This window comes from Chlorocebus sabaeus, chromosome 8, assembly GCF_047675955.1.
Source record: "Chlorocebus sabaeus isolate Y175 chromosome 8, mChlSab1.0.hap1, whole genome shotgun sequence".
In the NCBI taxonomy this organism is placed as follows: domain Eukaryota; kingdom Metazoa; phylum Chordata; class Mammalia; order Primates; family Cercopithecidae; genus Chlorocebus; species Chlorocebus sabaeus.
In genome coordinates, this window is record NC_132911.1 from 148,674,609 (window position 1) to 148,686,683 (window position 12,075).

Below are 12,075 nucleotides of genomic sequence, written 5' to 3' on the forward strand. Positions count from 1 at the left end.
GCCTGGGCGAAAGGAGTGCCCTCTTGTATCTCCTGAGCCTTTGAATCCATTCTGTTGTAAAATCAGGCAATTCTGCATGTCAGCCTCACTCAGTGTAGGCCATGACCAAATATAGTCTTCCATTAACAAGCTGCTACTGCAACTAGTACAGTCAATCCACAGCCCGCCACGTGTGCACTCATATAACAAATCCAGTCCAATCCAACATTACATTATCTCTAGTCAAACAGCCTTAGAATCTGCTCCCTTTCATATCACCCACACTTCTGCCAACAGTAAGCTGGAAAAATCTTCCAATTATTTGGCACTCCCTCTCAGGTCACACTTTCCTCTCATGCCCCAGGTCTTCTGCAGTTTCATTACAGGAAGCAATCAAAGTTGGTCAGTATTGAGAACAATCCACATGCCTGTGCAAAGTGACAGCTTTAAGAATAATATGTGTAGCTGTAGGTAATTCATTTTGACATAGTTTTCTGCTATGTTATACTTATAATCAAACTTCTTTTCTCCCCCTCTCCATGAACACTGGACTTGTTTTTCCTTTTCTTTTTTATGCTATTACAGGAACAGCTACTATCAAACATTTTGGGACACATCTTCTAGTTCTCATGCAAGCACAGCCCCAACACATAGGTGCAGGAGTGGAACTGGGTTGTGGGCTACATTTTTTTTTTTTTTTGAGACGAAGTCTCGCTTTGTTGCCCAGGCTGGAGTGCAGGGGTGCTGTTTCAGCTCACTACAACCTCTGCCTCCCAGGTTCAAGTGATTCTCCTGCCTCAGCCTCCTGAGTAGCTGGGATTACAGGTTCCCACCACTACACCTGGCTAATTATTTTAGCAGAGACAGAGTTTTGCCATGTTGGCCATGCTGGTCTCAAACTCCTGACCTCAGGTGATCCACCTGCTTCGGCCTCCCAAAGTGCTGGGATTACAGGTGTGAGCCAGTGCATCTGGCCAGGGCTAATTTTTAACTGTATTAATAATGCCAAAATATTTTCCAATGTGTCATACCAATTTCCACTCCTATCAGCAGAGTATGAGAGTAACTGTTGCTAAATATTTTTGGTGTCATTCTCTGTCAGATTTTTAATTTTTGCCAACCTAGTGAGGGTAAAATGACATCTTGCAATATCATTTTGCATGTCTGTGATTAATAATGACCTTTGCCCCTCTTTTCATACAGGTTGGTCGTGGGAATGTTTTGGGTGATGAAGAAGACTTGGCAGGTTTTATGGCAGAGACAAATCCAACTCAGTCATGCTGCCTGGAGAGTCAGGGCCTCAGAAATTGGGATTAGAGGCAGGAGTTTTAGTCCTAAAGATCTTATAGATTCCCAACAATACAAAGTGCCTCTCACCCTACATGAAAATGGGCAACAATGGAATCCGCCAATTACATTCTAATGTGTGTGAATACACGTATAAAACACAAATTAACCTTAACAATTGGTGGGGAAGATTGACAGCACAGGACTAAGCACAACAAATTAGCAGGCACTGAGGCAGAATACTTTTCACAGCAGAAAGACCAAATCTGTCCCTTTCTGATGCACATCTTCAGTTTTGGGTCAAAAGCTAGTGGTGGAGGTCAAGGCCAAGGTCAACCTAGGGAGTCCACAATAGCATGCATCAGTGGAAATGCTGCAGGACAGACAGACATGGAGGAAAAAGTAAAAACGCTCTTGTGACCATCAGCACCTGCCTTCACTGCCTAGGGAGTCCCTTCTCCTTGTAGCAAAGGCTGAGCAAATTCTCTGGGATTTTCACTTAGTAACCTGATATTCTGGCAAGTCAGACAACTGAATTAACTACGTTGAATGTTCCACTCCAACGCCCATACGTGAACCCAGTTGTCCTCACAGCCTACTGCCTCACTGCTGTGATGTCTTGGGCAGATCCTGGAGCATGATTTTGAAGACAGACCAGGGCCCTTCTCTACATCCCCCATCTCTGCCTCTCAAGTCCAGTCAGGCTATAAACATATGGCACGGAGTAGACCATCAACTACTGTGAACTCTACCAGTTCAATGAGTAGCAAATAATGTCAACAAAGTATGGCCACCAAAGTTCTCTTCTGTTACAACCGACATAGCCTGCGGTGAAAATTGATGATGCATAGAGATATGAGGGGTAGGAAACACCATCTATTTACTACAGAGCACAAGTGGGAGAGAACTATAAGGAAACACCTTTCCCTCACTACATCCCAGGGTGACCTGCAAATATGCCACTTATTCTTTTCTCTTGAGAGTATAGTGAGCATGACTAAACACAGTAGCTCTCTGGGAAGAGCAAGAATAAAGGAGTCTTCAGAATGAGTTGTAAGGTATGTATGATGCTTACTAAGCAGAACTCACAATTGTCCTGTTTAATGTCAGTCTCCTTGTTTTGAGAATGCTTCAGATGACAAAGGCCTGTGTCAGCAGTACGGATCATAATGAAATTCCTGGAAGGCTGAACCTCTGCTGGTACAGGCATAAAACTCCTCCAGAAATGGCTTCTTTTTATTAACTAAAGAAACTGAAAATGCCTTTCTCCTCTCAATTTTAATGTAATTGGTTAAGCAGCCAGGAGAGGCGAGTGTGGTGGTACACACCTGTGGTCCCTGCTACTCATGAAGTTGAGGCAGGGGAATCGCTTGAGCCCAGGAGTTCAAGGTTACAGTGAACTATGATTGCACCACTGCACTCCACCCTGGGCAACACAGCAGGATACTGTCTCAAAAAAAAAAAAAAAAAAAATGCTAGGAAGTACCAAGTGTATGATTGCTCTATGTCAATCATCGCATAGAGCAGAGACCATCTAGCTCCCAACCAACATTAATGCCATCATCAAGCCAAGTAATTAGGAAACAGAAATTTCTGACTTGAATAGAACCTTAAAAACCATGATAAATAAAATTCAGTATAATTTGGATGAAATATTTAATGGAAAATAAAAACTTATTCCAAACGGATAAGGTTAATCTGGAGAAATGTTTTAGCCATAAAACCTAAAACTGGATTTGAGTAAATACTGAGGTTCTTAGTTAAGTAAACACCTCCATTGTATGTAAACAGGTTTAAAACAAAAAAAATTATTTCCTGATTTGGTTCTGTAATCATGGGCCTCAGAGAAAGACACTGCCAAAGCTTCCTAACCCTTTTGGCATTTTTTTTTTTTTTTTTTTCCGGAGTCTTGCTTTGTGGCCAGGCTGGAGTGCAGTGGTGCAATCTTGGGTCACTGCAACCTCCGCCTCCTGGGTTCAAGCGATTCTCCTGCCTCAGCATCCCAAGTAGCTGGGACTGCAGGTGCCCACCACCACGCCCAGCTAATTTTTGTATTTTGTACAAATGGGGTTTCACCATGTTGGCCAGGATGGTCTTGATCTCTTGACCTCGTGATCTGCCTGCCTCAGCCTCCCAAAGTGCTGGGATTACAGGCATGAGCCACCATGTCCAGCTCCCTTTTGTCATCTCTTGATGGAACCTCAAAGAAGAGATCCTTGGGGGAAACTGAATTTCTTTTTGCTTCCTTCTTGAAAGTTCTCTAGAAGAAGTTGTAACTGGGTAACAAGCTCTAAGTCCCTGGCTCAGCCTGCAGGCAAGAGAGCAGGGTGAGTTGACATTGAGTTTTGACTTAACTTCAGGAGATTAAGGTTTCCAGTCACCTCAGGAAAAGACAAGAACTCTGTTCTTGCAGTGGAACATAGCTATCTGTGATGGGTAAAGTGAAGACATAAGCCACAGGCTCCCATTCTTGGACATTTTCCTGAATTTTCTTCATTACAACACATCTAGAAAACCCATCTACCGAATCCTATTTAAGTAAAATGTTGGGGTCCACGTGTTTCCTAAACAAAGGAATGAACACACAAGACAACACAGGATGAGACAAACATGGTGGCTACCCCAAACGACACGCTCTGTTTTATTTTATACAGTTGTTTGTGGAATGTTGCCAAGTCACAAGACACACTGTTGTTTTTCTGACCTTTCCCTGACTTTCTGGATTTTCAAGATGTTTACACATAAACCAGCCCCCAGGGTCTGCTGTTTGCAGCTGGCTCCTTTGTCCTCTCTGTTTGCAAGGAAGGAACACCCTGCTTCGTTTGCAAGAGCAGGACTTATCGGGAACGTCTCGTTTGCGAGCACGTAGTCTTCTACAGTAAAATGTACAATTTCCCATTTTGAATTAGTTGGATATATTGGGCCAGCTACAAGACTGCAAGCTCCTTGCTGGCAGCATCTTAACTCTTGCAAACCTGGAGGTGGAGTACAGTGTTATTTGACTTTTTAGCAAGGTCTCAACTATTTTAATCTACACAAAGACTCACCTTATTTCTTAACAACTTTTGCTTATAATCATGTTTTTCTTCCCTGCGAATTATCTGATGTTGAAAAATAACACTTCTGAAGCTTAAGGTACCATACTCCTTATCACAAAATAAAAACATTTTGAATGGGCCCAAACAAAGAAAACCCCAGTCTGGTTCCATCACACTTGGAAGTGCAAGGATCTCAACTACTTTCTCTGAAGTTGAAATAAATGATACACACACACAAAAAAAGGAAAAAAAAAAAAAGAAAGAAAATAAAAGCAAGTGGTCTCAAGTGAAATACCTAACTGTACCTTAAGGTCTGGTGCTATGAAATGCATCTAAATAATTAAGTTTCACATACCTACAGGGCTCAAGAAGGGGGCCCATCCTCTGAATCTGAAACAAGGTGTGCTATTGTGGGACTGTCGCTATACACTTCAGTAGCCTGCCTTTAGTAAGCAGCTCACTGGGAGAGTGAAATCCCTTAAGAGCTGAATCTCCCAGGAAAACCATAAAGTGACTCATTTCTCACCAGCATGACTCTCGTATAACTGTGAAGAATTTATAGACTAATCAGTTACTCTCCATTGTGAACTGTACAATGTTGAATGAAAGATGACTGTGCACTAGAGTTCCCCACACTTACTACATTCATAGGCTTGCTCTCTAATGTGAATTGTGTGGATTTTCTCATGACTACTAAGAGTTATTCTCTGACTGAAGGTTTCTCCACATTGATTACATGTTTAAGGTCGCTTCCCACTGTGAATTCTCTGATGTCGAGTAAGGTGAGACCTTTGTCGGAAGGATTTTCCACATTCAGCGCATACATAGGGTTTCTCTCCAGTGTGAATTCTCTGATGTTGGATAAATTGTGAATGCTGACTGAACGCCTTGCCACACTCACTACATTCATAAGGTTTCTCACCAGTATGAATTCTGCGATGCTGAATGAGAGAGAAGCGAATATTGAAGGCCTTCCCACAGTCACTGCACTCAAAGGGATTCTCTCCAGTGTGAATTCTTCGATGGCGGATAAGGTGTGCACTCTGGCTGAAGGCCTTCCCACAGTCACTGCACTCATAGGGCTTCTCTCCATTGTGTGTTCTCTTATGCTTAATTAGGGTGGATATCTGTCCAAAGGTTTTCCCACACTCACTACACTCATAGGGTTTCTCACCAGTGTGACTCCTCTGATGTTGAATAAGGTGTGACCCCTGGCTAAAGGCCTTCCCACATTTGTGACACTCATAGGGTTTCTTTCCATTATGTATTCTCTGATGCTGAACAAGGGAAGAAAGCACACTGAAGGCTTTATCACATTCATTACATTCATAGGGCTTCTCGCCATTGTGTGTTCTTTGATGGTGAATAAGATTAAAACTCTGGCTGAAAGCTTTCCCACACTCACTACATTCATAGGGTTTCTCTCCTGTGTGAATTCGCTGATGCTGAATAAGATGTCCCTTTTGACTAAAGGTTTTCCCACACACACTACAACCGTAAGGTTTCTCTCCAGTGTGAACTATCTGATGCTGGATAAGGGATAGACGAGCGCCAAATGATTTTCCACACTCATTGCAGATATAAGGTTTCTCTCCAGTGTGAATTCTCTTATGTTGAATAACTTGTGAGCGTTGACTAAAGGATTTCCCACATTCATTACACCTATAAGGTTTCTCTCCAGTGTGAATTCTCTGATGGACAGTAAGAGTTCGGTTCAGGCTAAAGGATTTTCCACACTCATTACATTCATAGGGCTTTTCTCCTGTATGGATTCTCTGATGCTGAATGAGAGATGATCGTGTATTGAAGGCTTTGCCACACTCCTCACGGTCATAAGGTTTCTCTCCAGAATGAATTCTCTGATGTTGAATAAGGTGTGATTGTCTGTTGAAGGCTTTCCTGCATTCTCTGCACTTGTAAGGTTTCTCTCCACTATGAATTCTCTGATGATGAATTAGATTAGAGCTATGACTAAAGGCTTTTCCACACTGATTACACTCATGAGGTTTCTCTCCTGTATGAATTTTTAGATGTTGAATATAAGATGAATGTGTACTAAAAGCTTTCCCACATTTAATACACTCATAGGGCTTTTGTCCAGTGTGAATTTTACAGTGCTGAATAAAGTATGAGTGAGCACTGAAAGATTTGCCACAATCCTCACATGTGTAGGGTTTCTTACCATTGTGGATTCTCTGATGTTTACTGAGGATAGAGGGCCGACTAAAAGCTTTTCCACATTCATTGCACTCATAGGGCTTCTCTCCACTATGAATTCTCTGGTGCTGGTTAAAAGCTGTGTTCTGATTGAAAGTTTTTCCATGCCCAGTACACTCAAACGGTCTGTCTGGATTGTTCATTCTCTGATTTTCACTAAGAACTGAACTCTGTCTGGGTACTTTCACTAACACATCTGTCTGACAGGCTCTTTCTCCTAATTGGAAAGTCTGGAGGTTAGTGAGGTCCTCATGTTGTTTCAAGTTTTCTACACTTGACACACTTGGATGGAGACTCTTCTCTCTAGACACTCTAACATGTTTGTCAAGATTTGAGTCTGTAATGCAGTTTTCTCCAACAGCATTGAACTCGTGGCCATTCTCTCTAGAGAGGGTTTTCACACATCTCATAGTAATTGCTCTGAAATTGTTCTTCTGGGAGAAGGAGTTCTTAACTCCTTCTACTGCATATTTTCTCCAGCGATTCTCTAACTTTCCCTCAGTTTTACTCATCTCTTCGGTTTCCTTAAAAATATTCCTTACATGATCTTCTGATTTTGCTCTCTGGGATTCCAATTCTTCAGAAATTTCCTGCTTTGGAATCAATTCCTCTTTTTCAATCATAGAATCATAACCTGAAAGAATGAAAAAAAAAAAAAAAAAAGTGAAACACTTGCATTTTACTATGGGAGGAAGAATTACAGAATAAGCAGGAATATTTATATCAAACAAGTATCTTGTAGGATAACACTGATACTCAGAATGCACATTTTAAAAAAGCAACAAACATGACCCCCTTGGGAAGAGGAAAAAGAGAAGCATGCTGGTAAAGCAATGAACACTGGTGTGGGAATGAAGAAGGAAGGTAATATGCCCAAGGTCAAAGGCTTAAATCTGCAACTAGGCTGACCAGGAACACATGGAGTAGGAAAGGCAAGATCTGAGAAAGGATTTGAGGAGGGTTATCAGGAAGGAGGAATTGGAGGCTGCCTCCACTATTCATGTCATTGCTGCATACTTTGTAAACAAGGTATCTTCTTATGGCTTACACATAGCATATTCAAACATTTGTTGAATATAAGTGATAAATGACTCATAATGAACGAGGTGTACATCAGTGCAACACACGATGAAAAAAAACTATTTGATCTGGACAACTTGGTTTCACAGAAGCAAATCAGGAAAAATAGAAAAAAGCAGCAACCTACTCAGGCCAAGTACACACAACAGTCCCAAATCACACATTTCCAGTGAACAAAAGTGTCCAAAAATTTGTGAAAACTATAAAACTGAATTCTGAGACCCAATGAAAGCAAGCTTATTAAAAATAAAAATCCAAAACCAACCAACGAAGCAAACAAAAAAAAAAACAAGTACTAAGTCACACAGATACAAAGACTGTGGGAAGGATAACTGAGGTTAGAACAGTAAGAGGACAGCCCTGTGTTGAGATACCACAAAATAACAATGGAATCTCCCTTTTGCAAATGGTGGTTATCATTAGTTATAACAGGATGCTCCTTGAGACTGCAATGCTTGAATAGGGAGACTGAGCTAAAAATACTAACTGGATGAGCTCTAAAATTGGGCTAAATATGGCTGGGTGCAGTAGATCACACTTGTAATCCCAGCACTTTGGGAGGCCAAGGTGGGTGGATCACCTGAGGTCAGGAGTTCCAGACCAGTATGGCCAACATAGCAAAACCATATCTCTACTAAAAATCCAAAATTTAGCTGGGCATGGTGGTGGGTGCTTCTAGTCCCAGCTACTTGGGAGGCTGAGGCAGGAGAATAGCTTGAACTCAGGAGGTGGAGGTTGCAGTAAGATTGTGCCAGTGTACTCTAGCCTGGGTGACAGAGCAAGACTCTGTCTCAAAAAATAAAATAATAAAATACAATAAAATAAATAAAAAAATTAAAAAATGAAATAAAATAGGGCTAAGTAATCTTAACAGATTTCCATGAACTACTCACGGTACTACAGAGGGACTGATTTTGCCATTCAGAGTATGAAAGGAAAAAAGCAAACTTCATAATTTACTCTAAAATCTACAAACAGTGTCCTAGACGATAAACATCCTGAATTTAGGGAGAAAAATTTCTGAGGTATCTGAGGAGTTGAGTCCTCAAGGTAGTCTCAGGACTAAAGTCTAAAAGATGATTCTATTAGGTGTTATTTTGCTGGGGAGGAGACAAAATAAATGTGAACAAAATGAGAAACCACAAGACAGAGTCATCCACAAGACAAGAACCAACATCTCACACTAAAGTTCATGTTGCCATTTCCCTCAGATATCTGGTGATCCTTGGTTGGCTGTGTGTATTTTCTTTCTCTTTTTTTTTTTTTTCTGAGACGGAGTTTTTTTGCTCTTGTTGCCCAGGCTGGGGTGCAATGGCAATCTTGGCTCACCACAACCTCTGCCTCCTGGGTTCAAGCGATCCTCCTGGGTTCAAGTGATCCTCCTGCCTCAGACTCCCAAGTAGCTGGGATGACAGGCATACACCACATGCCTGGCTAATTTTGTATTTTTAGTAGAGACAGGGTTTCTCCATGTTGGTCAGGCTAGTCTTGAACTCCTGACCACATGTGATTTGCCCACCTTGGCCTCCCAAAGTGCTGGGAGTACAGGTGTGAGCCACCACGCCTGGTCGGCTGTGTGTATTTTCAAATGAGACAATAAAAAGATGCTTGGGACCTCTGTGTATGAGTGTACTTGTTAACTGGAAAGGTACTTGAGTGAGGTGATTATAAGGTCACAGCACCCCTAAATACTAAAAACTGAGCTGTCTTTGCTCAGCTTTGGTTTCTTTTGAGGCAATTTCCTGGGTTTTGCCCTAAATATACGATGCCTTGCTGTTAGGTATTCTTAGTGCAGGGTAGGGAGAAGGATGTGGTAGTAGCATCAATCATTTCTGTATTTAGATTATTTGGATAATACCTTAGGTTCAGGTTTTTTAGGACAAAAAAACTCCAAACAAACAAACAAACAAAAAACTTCATAAGTGGTATATTTTTCTATCAAGAGGTATAAAACATCTGGTTATATTTTTTCGTGTGATGTTAACATACTTAATGGTCATTATCTAGATTCACTTTCAAATTTGGGATTGCAAAATAGTGATGTTTCAGTTCTGTCATTCCTTGGTTTTTTAGCCAAAATTTCCATGAAGTTAAACTTCTTGTCATCAATTGGGTATCCTGCCTTTCTAGTACTGTACCCAATACCAGATGTACAATACATCTAGTAAAGGCAGAATGCTCGATTCTTTTATTTACCAGTTTTCAGAGTGATGAATCAGTTTCCTAGCTTTCCTCAAACGTGACCAATGAGTAGGACTTTCTTTTTTCTACCAGCCTTAATAAAGCCTAGGACCAGCCTTTGATAAGATGACCCAATGGCATGTTATCTTCCTGTCAAAAGGAGACTTAATCCTCTCAAGAGGATATCATACAGAGCCTCTATGCCTTTTTATCTATAATAATTAACACTCAGAGCTGGCACAGTGGTGTATGCCTTTAATCCCAGAGACTTGGGAGGCTGAGGTGGGAGAACTGCTTGAGCCTGGACATTACAGACCAGCCTGGTAAGCATAGAGAAATCCCATCTCAAACACACAACACACACACCACTCAAGTATCAGAAAGCATGTGGGGAAAAAAAAGAAAGAAAAAATAAGAGATCAAGAGAGAAAATACATGATAGAAACAAACCCACAGGGGTCCCAGTGGCGTGGGCAGTGCATGGAGCAACAGTAGGCAGCCCAGCTTCGGGAGGGCTCTTGGCAAACTGCATCCCACAGGCACCTGCCACATGCCCTCCCTGCTACCAAGATGCCCAAGAGGAGGGTCAGCTCAGCTGAAAGGGCAGGGAAGGAAGAAGAGCCCAGGAGGAGATTGGTGAGGTCGTTAGCTAAACTGTTTCTGCAAAAGTGGGAATGAAGCCCAAAAAAGGAGGAAGGAACAAATCTTCAGAGAAGAATGCAAATAAAAGAGAAAATGAGAACACAACAACAAAACTGGCCAAAGTGACTAATCAGGAAACTAAAAATGATTCACCTGCAGAAAATGAAAGCTATGGTGGCAAGCACCAGTAATCCCAGTTACTTGGGAGGCTGAGGCAGGAGAATTGCTTGAATCTGGGAGGTGGAGGTTGCAGTAAGCCAAGGTTGTGCCACTGCACTCCAGCTTGGGTGACAGAGCGAGAGTTCTCCATCAAAAAAAAAAAAAAAAAAAAAGAGGGCAGGTGCAGTGGCTCACGCCTATGATCACAGCACTTTGGGAGGCTGAGGTGGGCGGATCACGAGGTCAGGAGATCAAGACCATCTTGGCTAACACGGTGAAACCCCGTCTCCACTAAAAAATACAAAAAAATTAGCCAGGCGTGGTGGCAGGTGCCTTTAGTCTCAGGTACTCGGGTGGCTGAGGCAGGAGAATGGCATGAACCTGGGAGGTGGAGCTTGCACTGAGCTGAGATCACGCCACTGCACTCCAGCCTGGGCGACAGAGCGAGACTCCATCTCAAAAAAAAAAAAAAAAAAAGGGAAGGAAGGAAGGAAAGAAAAGAAGAAAATAAAATTGAAACTAAAAATGAGAGCTGGGTGTAGTGGCACACATCTATAACCCCAGCTATTCGAGAGACTTAGGCAAGAGGATGGCTTGCAACCAGGAGTTAGAGGCCAGCCTGGGCAACATGGCAAGACCCCATCTCTAAATACAAAAACAAAACAAATCAGCCAGACATGTGACTCAAGTCTGTAATCCCAGCAGTTTGGAAGGCTGAGGCAGGTGGATTGCCTGAGTCCAGGAGTTTGAGACCAGCCTTAGCAAAATGGCTGGGGAGGTCTCACAATTATGGCGGAAAGCGAAAGGCAGGTCTTACATTGCAGCAGACAAGAGACAGAACGAGAATTAAGTGAAATGAGCTTCCCCTTATCAAACCATCAGATCTTGTGCGATTTATTCACTACCACAAGAACAGTATGGGAGAAACCACTCCATGATTCAATTATCTCCCACCTGGTCCCTCCCACAACACAGGGGAATTATGAGAGTACAATTCAAGATGAGATTTGGGTAGGAACACAGAGTCATACCATACCACCACATATTCAAGAAGCTCTGAGAATCCTAAGATACAAAGAAAACCACACCTGGGTATAACACAGTCAAAACTACTGAATACCTGAGGAAAAAAAAAATCAAAAAACAGCACGAGGAAAGACATATTATCTTCAAGGTAACAATAAGACTGAAAGCTGACTTTGTGATTTTAGAGGTGGAAAACAACAGACAAAAGGACATTTTTTAATTTTGAAGAAAATAACTGCCATGCTAGAATTCTACATCCACCAGAAATATTATTCAGAAATAAAAGCTTGAAAATTCCACTTCCAGGATAACAGTATAAACTGGAATTCAGTGGATTCACTTCTTGCAAAACAAAGCAAGAACTATTTAAAAAGAAAAAAACAAACCAAACAACCATTTAAAGTCTCTAGCAATTGCCCTGAGGGAAAACAGCAGAGGAAGAAATATTTATGCAAGAAATTCTACT

General features: G+C 41.7%; 1 protein-coding gene across 8 annotated transcripts in view; it reads right to left on the reverse strand.

The window, feature by feature from the left end:
- Positions 1-3,866: 3,866 nt before the first annotated feature.
- The window catches only part of LOC103237660 (uncharacterized), a 43,895-nt gene continuing 35,686 nt past the window's right edge, over positions 3,867-12,075 (reverse strand). For all 8 annotated transcript variants that reach the window (XM_073018545.1, XM_073018546.1, XM_008002031.3 and 5 more), the window contains one exon: positions 3,867-7,155. In XM_073018545.1, the coding sequence (XP_072874646.1) occupies positions 5,045-7,155 (2,111 nt within the window). In that variant the 3' untranslated portion in view covers positions 3,867-5,044. The remainder of the gene's footprint in view (positions 7,156-12,075) is intronic.